The 19,569-nt window shown below is 33.7% G+C and overlaps 1 protein-coding gene across 1 annotated transcript in view; it reads right to left on the bottom strand.

Annotated features, from left to right (window-relative positions):
* Window positions 1-1,254: 1,254 nt before the first annotated feature.
* Window positions 1,255-19,569, bottom strand: part of UBE2K (ubiquitin-conjugating enzyme E2K) — a 51,814-nt gene continuing 33,499 nt past the window's right edge. Inside the window, exons 3-7 of the mRNA XM_004681338.2 lie at window positions 19,217-19,275; window positions 13,726-13,808; window positions 5,371-5,470; window positions 2,317-2,445; window positions 1,255-1,531 (exon numbers count right to left, since the gene is read on the bottom strand). Coding sequence (XP_004681395.1) covers window positions 1,457-1,531; window positions 2,317-2,445; window positions 5,371-5,470; window positions 13,726-13,808; window positions 19,217-19,275 — 446 coding nt within the window. The 3' untranslated portion in view covers window positions 1,255-1,456. The remainder of the gene's footprint in view (window positions 1,532-2,316; window positions 2,446-5,370; window positions 5,471-13,725; window positions 13,809-19,216; window positions 19,276-19,569) is intronic.

Below are 19,569 nucleotides of genomic sequence, written 5' to 3' on the forward strand. Positions count from 1 at the left end.
TTTTCCAAACACTTAATGATTATAATTTAGGGTAATTAACACTTGAAGAAAGAAAACCTTTTATAATGACTTTCAATATATATAGCCTTATTTTAATTCACTCTGATTCCATTACATTTTTGTTATTTTCACTGGTCCTGGAAATTTAATAAGAACTGTTTCTTCTATGTATAGAACTGCCTGCATCAATCCATTTCAACCTTCATAAAATGGTCACATTAGTGTTTGAGCTTGCAAAACTAATAATTTTCAAACTTTTGAACTGAGAATGAAATGTAACTTTAATACGAATAGAAAGTCTGACTATGTACAAGAGAAGGTAAAGTTTTCAATTCTCATATTATCAGAAACATCATAAAGAAAGCTAGATTTATAACACACTTCTATTCCTATGTGCATTTGAAGTATGTACAGTAAAACACCAACACAGCTTTCATGTGTTAATAGGGGCAAATGCAAGCAAGAGTGACTTTAATGTATCCCATAAAGCAATCTCTAAATTAGGCCAAAAAAACCCAGTTGATTTTATCTTTGCAAATTCTCAAAGAAAAATTTCACCAGTTAAAAAATAGGAAGATGTGCCAAATTCACCGAAAAACTATTAACTTATTCCTTCATTAAATCTGGGAATACTGCATTATCAAGTATTTACTGTTTTTCATCAAGAGAAACAAAATTGGCAGCTCCATTTTTACACTATTACTTACACAGGAAAGCTTTAAAAGTGAAGAACTGTGACAAAACATTCCAAACGGGTGACTAAAAAAATGGAGCAAGGGATATTGTCTCTCAGCATATATCCCCCCTAAATATAGAGAAATTCACTATCAGAATATTAGCTGTGTGTGGTAGAGGGGAAAAATAGATAGGTCCAGTCTGCTGACAGGGACAAAAAGGCTCTGAATAGGTCACCATCTTCAATTGTGGATAAATCTTATATTGAAGAATTCTCAAATGCTTAAATGGTGGTCTTTTCAGCTACCCATTCTAAGATCAAGTACAAGCATGCAAGTAAATTCACGGGCACAGAGGATCCATGTTAAAAACAGTTAAGGTAGCTGTGATGCAACACCAACAATTTGAATGGCCCTGACACACTCAAAATATTATCTTAATTATTCAACAAAATCCTGAAGCAAACTCTTGCTAGTCTTGGTACACTGCTAAACACTAAAGTAGCATGTTTTTTCCATGGTTTTAGCTTAGCTCAAAGAATTTTTACACTATTAAGAAAAAAAATTAAAGTATTTCCCCTTTTTAAATTTACACAGACGTTTAATTAGCTTTATTTACAGAGCAGGGGTTGGTTTTTTTTTTTTTTTTCAGTCTCCAATGGTGCCTAGATAACATCATTAGGCAAGAATGCCAGTTTAAAAGAAATCTATGCAGAATCCTAAAAATAACAGATGCTCCTCAGGAAGGGGCAAGCTTCACTATATCAGCAGCTCTCTATGCCTCAGTTACTCAGAAGCAATTCTGTTGCAGTCTCTACATCCCATGATTTTGAAGACAAGGCCACTATTACCGCATTCTGTAAAGAAAAGGAGACAGAAAATCAAATCTAAAGTGACAGTAAGATACTAATCACTACATTATAGTAATAAATCACACTTTTCACCTTTTATTTGTAGTGAATAAAAATATCTTCTAAAAGCAATGAATGAAATCAGCAAAATACAAAATCACTTATTTTAGTAATAGATTTTATCTATCAACTCTAAATTTAGATTACTTGTTTAAAATACATTTGTCACCTGCACCCCTATGTTTACTGCGGCTTTATTTGTAATATGAAAGACATGGGAATCAACCCAAATGCCCAAACGTAGATGAATGGGTTAAAAAGATATGGTACATACACACAATGGAATATTACTGACCAGCCAAAAAAAAAAAAAAAAAAGATAAACTCATGCCTTTTACAGCAACATGGATAGAGCTGGAAGGGATGATGTATAGTAAAATAAGCCAGAAAAGAAAAAGAAAAATACCATATAGTTTCACTCATAGCAGGAGCATAAAAAATCAGGGGGACAAAAAAAACAACGAACAACTATATACCAGAGACATTTTATGGAGGTGGAATGGGGAATGGGATCAAAAATGGGGGGAGTAAGGAGCTGGGAGGTACAGGGGCAGGGAAATACACTAGACTATGGGTGATTTGGTGGTAGGAAGCCCACTGAGATGGAAAAAGGCACAAAATGATGTAAAAATAAACTATAATATTAAAATAAATACTTTTGTTAGTCAAATATTTGCAGTAATACTTTAAGTAAATCAACATATCACAATTAGCAGCCTTTATGTACTTACCCTATCAAAGCCCATAGCACATAGGTTTTCTATTTTTTTGGTGTATTCTGGACTAGAAACTGGAGCTCCAGCATACACATGTGCCCAAAGTCGAGCTGTCTGTTTGAACATTTCAGGATTTTGTTTGTACTATACAAGAGGGGAAAAAATTGATATGAAATACAATTATAGTATTCAATATAACAATTCAATTCTTAATTGTCTAAGAACTTGCTTTTTCTAAATAAAACTGACACTAAAAATGTTAGTGACTTGCTTCCCAATGCAAACAAATATTTTGTCTATAATGTAGTTTAATACTGGAGACTAATCTGAACAGACTGTGTTGACAAAAGAAAAACAAAGTCTAGCAACTTTAATCTCCCATTTAATAAATATAACTGGCAGAAAATTAGTACTAAATGATATGAGAAATGTTTCTAAACATGGTGTAGTGGCCAACTTTATACAAATAAAAAGAACTACTAGCTTCTGAAATTACATGGACATGAAAAAGTGAGATCAATTGTGCAATAACCACAGCTCAAATGAGAATACAATACTTGCTGTTCTGCTAGAGCTGCATGAGTACAGTGCTTCAGAGGAGCTGACTGCCAAGATTTAACTTACTGCATGTTTTGAGGTGATTATAAACTCATCATACAGCACTTTTACAAATACCTCAGACCACCAGAAAAGCAAGGTGCAAATTTAAAATAACAAACTTGTATCAATATTTCTTTTTCAAGTATTTGATATATATTGACCATTTTAACACTATTGAGCTTCTATTATATACTAAAATGATAAACCTAGTTTCTATGCCTGTCAACTAGGAAATAAATCTGTGTTTTAAGAGATAGAAGAAGATCTGAGGCTAAAAGCGCAACAGTAAATCAGAGTTGAGAATCATAATCTATCAAAAATGAATAGATGGCATATATATATATATATACACATACACACACACATATATATACATGTAAAACCACTAATTCTAAGGACTCTGAGACAAACAATAGTAGGAAATATTAACAAGGAGTGAACAGCTTGCTTTTTAAAGGAAAGGTAGAAGTTTGCTAAGAGAAAATGCTTCTTAAGTAGAGAAAACAGCAAATGGGGAAAAGACATTCAGAAGTGAATACAATTTAAAACAGCATGAGCTTGAGGAACAGTTAAGAATTTAGTAGATGAATTAAGTCAGTCAAATCAAGGAGGAACTCCGCTAACTAAAACATACTAATATGTTTTTAGTTGTAAAGACAAAGATTTGCATTTTTAAAAAAGATTTGTTTATGTAGAGTGAAGAGGATTCACAGAGACAGAGTGGGGAACAGAACAGGCAGATTGACTTAACATTGCTGAGGGGAGCAGCAGGTTAGGCAGGAGAGGTCTTTTGTGCCATGTGGGTCACCTCCTTGGCCGGGTATCAAACTCACGTGCTGAAGAGGCTGCAGACAGCCTTGAACTATTTTACTTTACCCCTTGAGCCACCAGGGAGGCCCCAAACTTTGGATCTTATAAATCTAACTGATTATCAACATTGAATCATTGTAGAAAAATAAGAGAAAACTGAAGGGAGCTTTATTAGAGTATCCAAAAAGAGAAAATTTAAAAAATGTGAACTGAGGCAATCACAGAAGTATAATGACAAAGAGATACTGGGAATGAAATCAGTCAGACAAAGGAAACAAAGAACTTCAAGTCTGTAACAAGGGTAAAATTTAATAAAAAACTGATGATGGTACCATACAAGGATAGACAAGTTTTAAGGGATGAAGGTCCAGCGTTCAGTTTTAGAAATACAGTGCTGAGATATCCATGAAACATTTATATATTCAGTTCTAAAAAGGTTCATGGGCTCATGAGGGCAAGTCCAAACATTTTATCAACATACAGGTAGTAATCAATACAGACTTGGTATCAGTGTGCATATGATTATCTGAGTGTACAGAATAGAAGGTAAAAGGAACAATACGAGGTCCAAGAAACAGTATTTAACTGGTAGGAGGATGAAAAGGAAAAAAAATTATAGGAATTAAGAAGGGATAATAAAGATAACAGAAGAAAGTAGTATATCAAATCAAGAGAAAGCTCAGTAAATCTGGATGACTTAGAAGAGGAGTTGTCAAACTTTTAAAACTTTCAGACATGTCACCACATCTTTGACTTAACTAGTCAATCCCACCACTTGTAGCTGGCAAGTAATAAATGTATTACTTTGCTGCAACAAAGCATTGCTTACAAAAATAATCTAACCATGAATTGCTAATATCTGCTGTGGGAATCAAAGACCAGAACTGAAAGGATTTATTCCATTCAGCATTAAATGTAACTTCCACTAAGCCATTTCAGTACTACAGAGGAGCTGGTTAAAATCACTACCAGGAAAAGATCACTGAAAGGAGGGATAGAGGGGTCCCCACATAATGCATGTGTAACAATGCTAATCATAGGTTGTAGATGGTAAGTGGGAATATGGGTCTTCACTATGTGTACTTTCAACATTGTTTACAAAATTTCATAATATGCTAGGGAAAAAGCACCTACTATACACCCAATTTAACTAGTGTGTTAAAAAAAAGTTTCTACTACATTTGACAAAATAATCTTACCCTAAGTGAAAACAATTTATAAATTTAGAACCAGTGGAAGTATACTCGGTTAACAATGCAGATTACCTCACAGCTAAGTACAGTAGCTATCTCAAAATAATAGCTTTTGGGACAAAATGGATGGGCCTTGAGGTGATTGTGCTAAATGAAATGAGCCAGTAAATGAAAGACAGTCACTGTACTGTTTCACTTATTTGTGTTTTCTTCAGTAAAACCATAAGAAAACAAAGTGACAAAAGTACATAAAATAATGTAAGACTCTGAAAACATCTATTACCAGAGGGGACAGAGGAAAGGAAGGTAAAATAGAGTAATAGGGGAAGGGGATCAGGACATCATCAGCGTGGAAGGTTTGGTGGAGGTAAAGCATAAAGGTGTTACATTGTGCCACCAAAATTACATAGTTACATAATCAACGCTTTTTTACAAATAACACTGAGGAAAACAGTAGCTATCTTACTTGATTTGCTACCACTGCATCTTGTGGATCATCTGGTTCTGCAGCTGCCAATAGTGCTTGCAATGACAATAATACCGTGCGGAGAGTCATTGCTGCTGCCCTGAAATTCAAATTAATGAAATATCCCAGTTAAGAATACTCTGCATGACAAAAGCAAAATGGATGCTTTCTGAATACAATAAAAAAGCTACTGGAGCTAAAAATAATTTTGATTTATCTTAAGCACCTGCCTATCATTGTTCTTCATAATAAATGAGTCTATTAGGACAACTCAAATTGTCTTTTTTTTCTTATTGTTAACAATATCTTAACTCTATTTCTTTATATGATAAGCCAAAATAAGGAACTCTCTTTCAAAGGCACTCTGCAATCAAGCAAGAAAAAACCACCAAGCAAATACCTTTCACTTTTATAAGTATGAAAACATTATGAAACAGAGCAAGTTTTTTGCTCAAAATATAATAGTTCTTCTAAATGCATTTATATGACACAAACATTAATCTAAAAAATGCTATTTGAAAACAGCCATGATTCTTAGCATACTATAAAATATTATTCAATTAATATAGAAATATAAATAGTAAAATATTTTAAATGTTTAAGAAATTAACAGTCTGCCCATCTTACCACACAAATAAGATCATTCCAAGCCAATATTTTCAACTGGATTTCTCATTTAGCCATGTACAGAAAATTACTGAGTGACTATTTTTTTTCTACTTCCCCAAAGATGATATATGAATAGTACCATCCTAGATGCTTTGAAGAAAAGTTAATTTATTAACAACAATGTCTTAAGGCAGTTTGTCTTACAAAGTAAAGTTTTCCCAGCCAGTAGCATCAGTATCACCTAGAAACTTGTAAGAAATCAAAATTCTTTATCTTGTACTATATTTAGTGAATCAGAAACTCTGGGGTGGTTTAACACGTACTCCAAGTGATTCTGATGCAAGCTAAATTGAGAAACATTGCTTTGGTGATATACAACTTAAGCTAAGTAAGAAGATTTGTCCTAAACTAATAAAATAAAGTCGTATTTGTAGGTTTTTATATATTAGAAAAATACTACATCATAAATGACTTCATCTAAAATGCTATCAGAATAAAAAATTAGTTAATCCTTTTAGAGATACTGCAGGGAAAGGGGAAAGTACATAAAACTTAGCTGAAATGTTAAAACTAGTTTTAAAAGAGAACAAAACTTAAAAAATTTATGAGCCAATACATAGTTTCATGTACTAGAAGTTTAAAGTTTTTTAAAAAGACTATTAATCAATCAATCAATCAATTCATTAACTAATGCACCACACAAGAAATGGGGTACAGGTCAGAGGTGCAAGGGGTGAGAAGATTCACCAGAGACAGTGTCTGGTCAGTATCACTATGGCAAGGTGAAAGCTTTCTTAATTATAAGTACATTACTCTAATATCATTTTATGTCTGGGAAATTATTTTTGAAAGATTTGTTTTCATTTATTTATGCATACAGAAGCTGGGGTCTAGGCCAGAGGTGTGGGTGTGTACATGTGGGTATTCACTGGAGACAGAGTGGGAAGCAGACCAGGTGGATCTACTAAAATACACTGCCTGAGGGGAACAGCAGGCAGGACAGGGGAGAAGTCTGCTGGGAATCGAACTCATGCAACAGTGGCTGGAAATAGCTTGATAGTGCTGAGACTTTAATCCTGTGCCACAAGGGAGGCCCCAATGTCTGGGTAATTTTAAAGGGAATGTTTAGAGGCACATACATCAAAAGCCGCCTATCTAACTACTCAATGGAGTAATATTCAATTAATGAAAATATGAAATTATGCCTTTTATAGAAACATAGTGGAGATGATCATGCTAAGTGAAATAAGTCAAAAGATGAAGACTATTATGAATAGTTTCTCTCATATGTGAGATATAAACAGCCATACCAACTCTAGTAATAATTAAAAACTATATGAATATAAAGTGGTTACCAGAAGGGAAGGAGATAGCATATGGAAGGATAGAGGGTCAATTTTATATTATGAATAGTACTAAAATTCTGGTTGTGGGTTTATGTGGTGAGGCAAATACACATGCTGAGTTATCAAGCTGTACTGCTGGAATTTATGTAGTGTTGTAAACCAATGGTAAATAAAATTTATTTAAAACAAAACCTGTCTAAATGTATCAGCAAGAATCTCACTTAAACCACTGAAAAAAAAGGACAGAAATACAAATTTCAGTAACAAATTAAGCTGATTTTCCTAGTTTTCAATAAACTTGCTTAAGCATTCAACTTAAAAATGTATGACATCACTTTAAGCATAATCTTAAGTTATATAATCTTTAATAAATACAGTTATTGCTTTCTTATTTGAATATTGGAGAAAAGTCTTCACTCAAAGGAAGTACTTAATATTACACTCACAAATGAGTAAAGTAAAAGCCATTAAATCTAAAAATCTTAGCAAAACTCTAATAATATCACAAAAGCAGATTTTTAAGTGTACAGTTCAATGACACAGTAAACATTTTTTTTCAAAACTTGACAGGCTCTTGAAAAAACGAACCTGGACCCATATATAAATTAACTAGTGACTGATGAAAGACCTACATAATATTAAAACTATAAAAATCTTAGAAGAAAACACAGAGGGAAGCTTTATGTCTTTGGGTTTGACAATAAGCACAAGATTCAGTAGGAAAATATAGAGAAATTAATTGTAACTACTAAAAAGTACATGAGGAGATAGCACTTTTTAAATTTGATTAAAATTTTCCTTCAATGACAATAATATCCTTGGGCTGTCCCACAGAACAGGAAAAAATATTTGCAAAGCATGTATACGGTAAGGAGCTAAACTATAAAGCAAAAACAAAAAACAAACACAAATTAAAAATGAAAAAGGACTCTAGCCCTTACCCAAAACAGACACACAAATAACCAATAAGCATATGAAAAAATGCTTTATGTCACTAATTATAAGGGGAATAAACCATACAGTAAAATACCACCTCACACATTAGGGTAACTACTACAAAAAAAAAAAGAGCTGCTGGCAAGAATGTAAAGTTAATTACAATCTTTGTATAATGGAAGTTGTAAAGAAAAATAAAGTAACTGTTTTAGGAAAAAAGTATCCCGATTCTTCAAACAAATCAACCAAAATGACTATATGATGTAGCAATTTCAATTCTGGCAATATATGTAAAACAATTAAAGCAGGAGTCAGAGACCCTTCTTGGTTGCACAGTGGGTTAAAGAACAGCATTAAGAAGCTAAAGCCGGGCCCTCCCTGGTGGCGCAGCGGGTTGGAGCACAGCACTGAGAATCTAAAGCCACTTCCGCATGAGTTCGATTCCCGCCTGCCCCGGAGGTGACCACATGGCGTGGCAGACCTCTCCTGACCCGCCCGCTGCTCCCCTCAGCAGCGTACTTCATCGATCTGCCTGTTATGCTCCCCACTCTGTCTCTGGTGAAGCCTCTCACCGCCCCTGAGCCTCTGGCCTGTACCCCAGTTCTGTATGCACAAATAAATAAACCTTAAAAAAAAAAAAAAGCAGGGATTCAAACAGATATTTGTGAAAACATTATCATAACAAATATTATTTGCAATAACCAAAAGGTGGAAAGAACCCAGGCTTTCACTAAATGTTTAATGAGCAAACTGTGGTAAATACATAAATGGAGTATTATTCAGATAAAATTTTAAGAAAGTTCTGAAATAAGCTACAACATGGTGGGTCTGAGGACAATTATTTTAAGTGAAGCCAGTAATAAAAAAAAACAAATACCCTGACTTAAGAAAGTGAAGGGAAAGATAAACAGCTGGGATTATATCAAACCAAAAGCTTCTGTCTAGCAAAGGAGACAATAACCTAAACCAAGAGACACCCTAACAACTGGGAGAAAATATTTACATTACACACAACTGATAAGGGACTGATTTCAAAGATTTGCAAAGAGCTCACAGGACTCAACACCACCACCAACAAAAAGCAAACAATCCAGTCCAAAAATGGGCAGAAAAACTAAAGACACTTCTCCAATAAGGAAATGCAAATAGCCAACAGGTATGAAAAAAGGTTCAACATCTCTTATAATCTGGGAAATGCAACTCAAACCACAATGAGCTCTATCACTCACACCAGCAAGAATGGCCCATATTAAAAAAAAAAAAAAAAACTGGCAACTACAAATGCTGACAAAGATGCGGAGAAAAAGGAACTCTCTTGTAGTGCTGGTGGGAATGTAAAATGGCCACAATGGAAAGCTGTGTGGAGGACCCTCAAACTACTAAAAATACTACCATATGACCCAGCAAGTCCACTTCTAGGAATATACTCAAAGGTCACAAACACATTAACCTGAAAGGAAACCTGCATTTCTTTGTTTAAGCAGGACTATTTACAATAGCTAAGATATGGAAACAACCTAAATGCCTACAAACAGATGAATGCATTAGGAAGATGTGGTTTGTGCATGTGTGTACACACACACACACACACACACACACACACAATGGAATACTATTCATCAATCAAAAAAAAAGATAAACTCAAGCCATCTGCAGCAACACAGACGGAGCTAGTGGGGAGTATGCTCAGTGAAATAAGAACATATCGGATGGTTTCATTTATAGAAGGAATACAGAAAAACAAACAAGGGATCAGCGGGGAAAAGACAAAAGGCAAACTATAAACCACAGACATTCAGCTGAGGAGGAAGAAGGAGAGGTATCAAAACAGAGGCAGGAAGAGAGCAAGACCATGGTGATGGTTCACTGGTGTCTTGGTGGTGGCAATATTATGGGGATTATATATATCTAAGAGGAGAATGAACCACCAAGCAGAAAAGTATTTAAATGAAAAAATTAAAGAACACAAATACTTTAAGATGCACATGGAATAAATTCATAGAATAAATTCATAGAAAGAAGAATGGTTACTGAGATGGAAACCTTTGTTTAATGGGTACAAAGTTTTTGCAAAATGAAAAGAATTTTGGGATAAGAAAATGTGGTGGAAAGAAGAGGCTGTGGAAACACTCTCTACACAATAATGATGGATATATATCACTGTAGATTTCTGAATGGGTTAGGATCTGTCAGTGTTGTTTCATCAACTGTAACAAACTTACCACACTGGTGGAGGATGGGAAAAGGGGTAGGCTAAACATGTGTGAAAATAGGGACTATTTTGGGAAACCTCAGTCACTTGCTCAACATACCTGTGAAAGGAGGTGTATTTAAAAAAATTTTTTTTTTAAATTTAAAAAGAATTCTGGGGGCGTTGCTGGTGGTATATAGTTTAAGTCTCAGTGCTATCACCCCCAGGACCGGTACTGGGCCAGGGAGGTAACCCACATATGGCGCAGCAGACCTCTCCTGTCTTGCCCACTGCTCCCCTTAGCAGTGTATTTCAGTAAATTCTCTCTGATCTACTCCCCGCTCTGTCTCTGTTGAATCCTTTCATTCTCTCCAACCTACACCTCTGGCCTACACCCCAGTTCTTAAATGCATGAATAAATCTTTTTTTTTTTTTTAAAAAGACTGATTTATTTATGCTTACAGAACTGGGGTACAGGCCAGAGGTGCGGAGGGTGAGAGGATTTACCAGAGACAGAGTGGGGAACAGAACAGGCGGAGAGACTGAAATACCCTGCTGAGGGGAGCAGCAGGCAGGCCAGGAGAGATCTGCCATGCCATGTAGGTCAACTCCGTAGCTGGGGATCAAACTCATGCTGCAGTGGGTTCTGATAGCTTCATAGTGCAGTGCTTTAACCCGCTGCACCACCAGGTAGAGCCCACATGAATAAATCTTTATAAATCTTTTATAAACAGGAAAATGAAATCTCAAAATGTATTAACTAATTTTAATTAACCAGTGGATATGAGTACTTCTCACTCTATATAGTTAGTAAATTAATTCTGTCCAAGTCAATAAGCACAGTTAATATGTCTAAGTATCTACTCATATGAAATTAGTAGGACCATTAATATGTAGAATAAACATATGAATTATCTATTATTAATGACTTTTCTGTTAAGGATCTTCCAGAAGACCATAAAGAATCCATATTTTTTCAGCACTTAATGCTATTCAAAGATAACAGCCATTTCATTTGTTATTAATTTTTATGAAGTTATATAAAACAACAATCTAGAGCTGGATAAACATTTACATATGATTATATCCATGTATCTATGATCTAGACAATAGGGAGAATATCTTCAGCACTCAAAAAATCTCACTTTTGCCCCTCCACTTGAATCCTCACCTACACCCATGACTGGCATAATTTCTATCAGCATTTATTAGTTTCAGCTCATGTTGAATTTCATAAAAACAAAATAGCCCATTATGTATCCCTTACTGTACAGCTTTTGTCATTTGGCACATCTTTGGGAAACTCAAATTGTTTGTGTCACTATGGGTTCTTTTTTTTTTTTTTGCTATGTAGTATTCCACCATGAGGTATGACTATACTTCATATGTCCTTTTTTTTTGGTCTAGAAACATTGGTGTTATGTTTCCAGTTTGAATAAATGTGTCATAAATCTTTTTGCACAGTCTTGTTTGATACTCATTTCTCTAGGACTTTTCTTGAATATATGACTAGGAATATGGCTATGGCTACCAAGTCACAGTGAAGGTGTATGCTTAGCTTTGGCTGATGCTGGTCAAGCAGTTAAACCACACCTCTTCCAATGAATGAGAATCAATCAAGCAAATGTTTAGTAGTAGTTAACTATGACTTTAGTTTGTATTTCACTGATTACCAATGATGCTAACCTTATCAACCAGTTATTCTCTTAGTGCCTGTGAGTTAAATTTTATACTTGGTTCCTTTCTTCTCCAAGTAGACATCTTTTATCCTAGCAGGTATCAATGGAAAAAAGATCAGAAAATAGTCCACACAGGGTTAAGTTGTGGCATTAAGAAACCAATCATAATAAAAACAAGTTGCTGAATATTAAAGGTAAATAACCATCTACATGTATTAATGAAAAGACCAAAACGAGTAAATGTTCTTCTAGTGTACATGTACACAAAGTACTGAATGGTGGGCCTCCCTGGTGGTGCAGGGGTTGAAGTCTCAGTGAATCATGCTATCTCCAACCACTACAGCGTGAGTTAGATCCTAGCCAGGAAGGTAACCGACATGGCGCAGCAGCCATTTCCTTTCTCTCCTGCTGCTCCCTGCAGCAGTGTATTACTGTAGATCTACCTGTTCTGCACCCCCCGTGTGTCTCTGGTGAGTCCTCACAGCCTGTCCGCTGGCACCTCTGATCAAGAACCCGTATCTTGTATACATAAATAAATTAAATCTTAAAAAATTAATTATTCAGTGTTTATTCAATGTATAGAACTTATATTATCATCCTTTAGTTTTCTTTATCAAATCCCAGTTTTAAAGTCTAAACATTAACATTTAAACATGGATTATCTACTAAATATCAACTCTTCTTCAATAAAGGAGGTGGTATGTGCAAATCCATGGATATCCAATCTACCTAATCATCTGATGTATCTTACATATCTTTTAGTGTTTTAAATTCTGTTATTGCACTTGCCTTATAAAACAGAAATAGTTGATAAAGTGCCCTGGTATAAGAATATAAATTCTTTCCCTACACACACACACACACACACACACACACACACACACACACACACACACACACACACACACACACACACACACCCCATAATCTTTCCTTTAAAAAAAATAGTTTATCTATATATATAATAACTGAAGTACAGGCCAGAGGTGTGGGGAGTTAAGAGGGTTCACCAGAGACAGTGAGGAGCAGAACAAACAGATCCACTGAAATGTACTGCTGAGAGGAGCAGCAGGCAAGACAGGGGAGATAATGCTGTGCCATGTGGGTCACCTCCCCGACTGGTAGTCCAACTCGTGCTGCAATGGTTACAGATAGCCATAGTGCTGTGCTTTAACCCTTTATACCCAAGGAGGCCCTGGAATCTGAGAACTTTTAGCTATATTCAATTATTACAACTTTTAATATTAGTTAGCTACATTCCAAGTTAGATCTGATTAGTTCAATACTTAAGTTTAAGACTCTCACAAATATCTTCCTGATAGCAAAGAATTAAAATGACTAAAATAAATGAAGCACATGACTTTCCAAGATGTAAAGCTAGCATGACATTACCTAACAAGTCAATATAAGTTATGATTTCAATTATAACTTATTTTTCAATGATGTACTCAAGAGACTTCATAAAGATTTAAAATTATTGTGCGCTAGTAAGAGAAAACATAAGCTCATAATTTGAGGAAATCATACATTTAACACTCCTAACAGTCTTGGAATTTTATAAGGAGGAGGAGAAGGTAAATTCAAAATCTCTTACCATTGATCTTTCAGGATATCCAAACAAATTGCTCCCGTGACAGAACTAATATTAGGATGCCATATTTTAGTGATAAACCGGACCTAGAATATAAAGTATACTTGAAGTTTTTAAGTAATAAAAATAAAACAATTATAGTTTAAGTAGAACTACAAGAAAATGAAAACCTCAGATTAAAATAAATATGTATATACTTACATCATTTCACTTAGATGAAGAGAGGGGTGTAAATAAGAAGACAAAGTATTCAGTAAGCTGAATGTTGTCATTGATATATACGCTTTTTAATTCTTTAAATGCCCTCTCCCCTTAGAGAAATCTAGCAATGAATAGATGTTTTTAATTCACCTAACAAAATGCTACATACTATGAGAAATACGACATGAATGAAAGCCACTTAGGAAGATAAAGTAGTACATAAAATCAAAATACAAAAAACAGTAAGTATTTTTTAGTTTAAGGTATAGAATAGATTGGAACAAAAAAAAGTAAGCAAAACCAGTACATAGAAGCACCGGTAATTAATGACTGTAATACTGCTCCTTATTTTTTTGTAGCATTTTCCCCTCAAATTCTTTTTTCTTAAATAATTTAAGAAATATTTGAAGGCTGATTATATGTGCCATACACTGAAAAGACACTAAAGTTTAGAGTTTAAGAGTTTATCCAAGCTCAAAAAACTAGTTAGCAATAGAACAAAATACAAACTAATACCATCCTCTTTTAGATGCTAAAGCTATAATCATCTATTCATATAAATATGGAGAATAAGAAAGCAGCAAAGTGAAAATGCTAACTCTATCAGATTCCTATGAAATAAAATCTAGTTAAACAGTTCTTTAATTCATGGAAATTACACATTTTGTGACTTTCGATATTGGTTCAATATTTTCAGAAATTTAGAAAATATGAGTTTGTTTCTGTGAGAACAAATTTGAAGGACTAGCAAAATCATTGAACTATTTATTACCTTGTACTATAATCTACATTGAAGAATAAATAAGCTTGAATTTACAGATGATCTCATAAATTAATTTTCTAGAGGAAATGCATTACCCATTAACACAGATATAGATGTCTTAAAAACTAGTTCCAAGTATGTTCTATCACTATTTCCTATTCTTCTCATCTTTGTTAGTGCTTGTCATCAACTTCTCCTTTCTTAGGTTTCTTACTTCTTTCTTAAACCTAAATATCACACATGTATATCAGAATTTTATCCTATCATTTTATTTTACATTCCAGTTAACATCTATTGTATTAATCATTTTCTCCCTGTTCTATACCAACAAAAAAGTAGTATCAAAAGAACTAAAATATAAGACCGAGTAATAATATAATGGTATTTTTTATGATCTAATGACATCCTATTTGACTCTGATTACAAAACAGATATGGGATCTGATTATAAACAGATATAGGATGCCTTAATAGCACTAAAGCACTTATTACTAAAAATTCAAGTTTTGTTATCCGCATAAGCAAAACCAACACACCAGCACTTTTTGGGTAATTACAATCTAATCTAATTACTCATTAGATTTTGGGGGGGCACTCAAAGTATAAGCAACTTTCAAAAAACAACAACACAAAACAAACCCAACAGCATTACCAGACAGAAAAGGAAAGAAGGTAATTATTCTTAATTATTTATATTGATCACACAATCATAAGTAGATTTTAATCTCCTTCTATAGGACAAGGCACATTCATTAACATGACATGAGCTCATGTTTCCACTGGGATTTCCTGATTTCACATTTGGAAATCAAAGATGTTAAATATTACTCTGTATATAATTATGTTACATACAGCTCATTAAAGATTCTTAGCATTTGTACTCAATTTGTACTCAACAGTGATTTCAATATCATATATAAAAATATATATATATGGTGGTCTAGAGAACACCAAGGAATAAAGAGGAAAATTCATAACCCGATCTCTAATACATGAGTGAACAGATAACTGAACTAGAGTTTTCCTAATTTAAGAAGCTTTTTTCATTAGCAAACATTACAATTTACTCCAAATATCAAATTGGTAGAATAAGTTGAACCAAATTCCTCCTATACCATATTCAGTTGCTTTAAAGAAATATCTTCTGTCTAGTAAGTCCTGTGCAGATGGTTCAAGCTATAATATATTGCAGAACAGTAAAGAGAAAACTCTACGCATGTTAAGACCCAATGATGTAAGTTTCCAACTCAGCAATTTTAGCTGCACAGCAGTGGAGAGACACTAGAAGCACCTAACTTCAATACTTTTTATTTCATAAGGCTTAAAATTAAAAACCTAAGCCTACATATTAAACATATGAACACAATTTAACAAGAAATATGCACAAATATACCCCATTCTTTTTATATATTTGCAAATGTGGAAGAATGCAAGTCAATTTAGTACACATCTAGAACATACTTAACATTAAGTTCATTAAACATTACTTAATGCCATAAAAGAGATTAAATTAAACACATTAAACAAAACAACCCAATGCTAAATTCCAACTGTATCTAGCCTGTTGAAGTCAAAAGGAGACAAATTTAGGGTAACTGAAGGACTATCTTTCCAAATATTAAAGCTATCTCAGTATGAAATGGCTAGAATGAGGATAGCAGTGGCCTGAAGAACAATATAATATAGTTACAAAAACATCAGACAGACTCCAGTGCTTAGGTTTTGCAACTATTTTTCTTATTTTACTAAAACAAACAAACAAACCAAAAAGCAGTGATTTCAAGGACTAAATGCAATAATCAAGTGTCTAAGAAGAGTCAGGACTATAAATTCATGTTGGAGCTACTTGTATATATTATACAAGGAGGAAAGTTTAAACACTTACTGTGATCATAATTCACCTACTTAAAGTATACAACTGCAGGGTATTTCACGTATTCAGAGTTGGGCACTCTTAACCACACATGAATTTTTGATTTAGACAACAAACCTGTCAACCATCAAAAGTCACTTCTCATATATTATCTGGATTTCCCCAATCTTAAGAAACCATCAATCTATTTTTGTTTTTATATATTTGCTCCTTGCAGTATTTTATACACATGTGTGGCCTTTTGTGTCTGGCATTTTTCATTTAGCACTATGCTTTTGGCACGAATCATTATTTCACTAGCTTATTTAATCAAACAATATTCTATGATATGTATTTTGTTTATCCATCCTTGACTGCTATTTTCACTTCACTTTTGGGTATTATGAACAGTGAGAGTATAAATGAGTTGTTTTGTGGTCATATTTTCATTTCAGTTGAGTAAACAGAAAAGCAGAATCACTGGGTCATAAGGCCTATTTTTAACATGTTGACCGAACTTTTTAAAGCAAATCCAACATTGTATATTCCCATCAATAATGTATGATTTTAATTTATGAAAGAAATTTAAATGTTACTGCTACTGTACCTTATTTTTTAAATTGAGATAGCATTGGTTTACAATGCTATGATTTATGAGAACAGGTTCATACCTCCTCAGATGTATATCACCAGCCCAATCACGAAATAACTTACCTTACCTACTATATTTTAAAATGATATATGAGAGGGAAGACAGCAGACTACTTTAAGAAAGGATGCTTAGAAGTTATTAAGTAACTGGTTAATGCCAGGAAATATTACAAAACACTATTTATACTGCACAGGCACAAAATGCAGTGTTATTCTGAATACCGTAAGAAAGAAAACCTCTGCCAATTATGAAATGCCACCCACTGATATATCTGATTTAAGAATGTTAAAAATGTGAAAAAGTTTCATTTACTTATTGAAATAGTCCTTATCATGAGTCAAATCTTTTAATCTTTACAATGAACTAAGGAACATAGCAGATAGCGTGCCTATAGAATCAAAGCGCCAGTTAAATGACAGCAGTGACACCTGATCTGTTGTTTACTCCACACATACCCAGAGAGTAGAATAGTAGCTGCCAGACACTGGGAGTATAGGGGTAATGAGGAGTGTTTCATGGAGAAGATGAAAAAGTTCTGGAGATGAATTGAGGTTTAATTGTTTGCATAACAACATAAATGTAGTTAACAACAATCAACTATATTTTAAAAAGTTACACAAAAAAGGTTAAATGATAAATTTTACATTATGTATATCTTACCACATTAAAAAAAAAACAATCAGCCTTATCAGAAAACATGTACATAAGCAACAGATTAATACATAACCTATAAAGGTAGGTGCTCTAAATTCATATGAACATCTATCATCAGATCTATTCTTAAATAAGAACAAGTAGAATGAATGAATTACAAAACATTTTCCTAGTGACTACAATTTATATGCTCAAAGGACACTGTACTGTTAGGAGCCAGAGAAAATAAAGTTATACAAGAAATAGTCCTTAAACTCAGAAGTCTAACAGCTAGTGGAAGATACATATATGATACATTAACTGGTATTGAATTTGTGTTGGTACATGTAAACAATATAAAACGCTACTGGCAGAGGGAGAAACAATTTGATGGGCACAGCTGACTATAAAACATGGTACTTTACCTAGAGACCCAAAAGAAAACTAAAATTTTAAACAGGGACAATGATTTAAGTGAAGATGACAGAAAAGAGGAGAGCAGTAAGCATCATCTACAAGTAGCAAATAGTCTTGATTAGAACATAAGAGCCATGTTGTAGGTGAGTGAGGGTAGCAGATTAGGATGATTGGGGTCAAGTTGTAGGAAGTTAAAAAATTTTCCAGTTAAGAAGTTTAGCCTTTATTAAGGTAAAAAAATAAACATGATCAAAAGCACACTTTATTACGATTTACAGAACAGCAGCAAATGCGGGAATTAGGAATGGTAAAGACAGAAGGGTGAATAGGAAAAATAGGAAGGTAACAAAGATAGAATATCTAAATTAAAGTGACAATGACAGCAACATTAAAGACATTAGGAAACTATTCAGGCAACCAAAAGTTTTAATTACTTTCCCTTGTTATATGTGAGCCTAGGATACTCCATTTCCTCTTTTAAAATCATCAGTTGCAATTATTTATTTTCCTGCTGGAATGTAAGCTCCATGAAAGTTAAGGATTGTACACAGTGTTCTTTAATGTTATCCTGGCACACAGCACTGGAATAATTACTGAATTAATCCAGAATAAACTTTTTGCTAAAAACACACTTTTTTTTTTGTGGCAAGTAAAAACTTGAACAGTTAATAGAGGTCCGTCTAAATTTGGGAATAATACAAGTTCTCCCAGACCTAGAATTTTAGCTAAGGTCAGGCTCACACATAGCATACTTCTGTCTAGAGCCATTACTAGCTACCTGTGTAGCTCCTTGTCCTTCATTCTAATTCTAGAAGCAAGTGTTCTGCCATTATCTGAATTCTAGTTCACATTAAATTTATACAGTGAACAACTCAAAAAAGTAAAATGTTAGCAAGTACTAAAATACATTTTAATTAAGTGAATCAAGAAATATATTTTAGAAGCTCATGCACAAAAAATAGAATCACAATACCTACCTTAGGGGGGTTAAATGGATATGTTTCTGGTATTTTTATCTCTAGTTGATATCTTCCTCCTAAAAAGTGGGGAAAACAGAAAGATAAGAATGCTGATTACCGCAAATTTGTGAAACTAATACAAACATGGTATATTACATTCATTTTAAAGTTGAAACTCAAAAAAGAACCGGCTTTTAAGGTTATTTAAAGTATATATAATATCCATTTTATACAATTATATTAGTTTATGAATGGATTATAGGATTAGAGATAAAAAGACAAAGGATACATTAAATCCACAGACAATTTAGTGTCAAAGATTTCACTATATAAAAAGCAGTATAGGTTCTGTCACCTTTTATTTCCTCTAG

The sequence above is a fragment of the Condylura cristata genome, unplaced genomic scaffold, assembly GCF_000260355.1.
Source record: "Condylura cristata isolate star-nosed mole 26May11 unplaced genomic scaffold, ConCri1.0 scaffold00012, whole genome shotgun sequence".
Taxonomy (NCBI): Eukaryota; Metazoa; Chordata; class Mammalia; order Eulipotyphla; family Talpidae; genus Condylura; species Condylura cristata.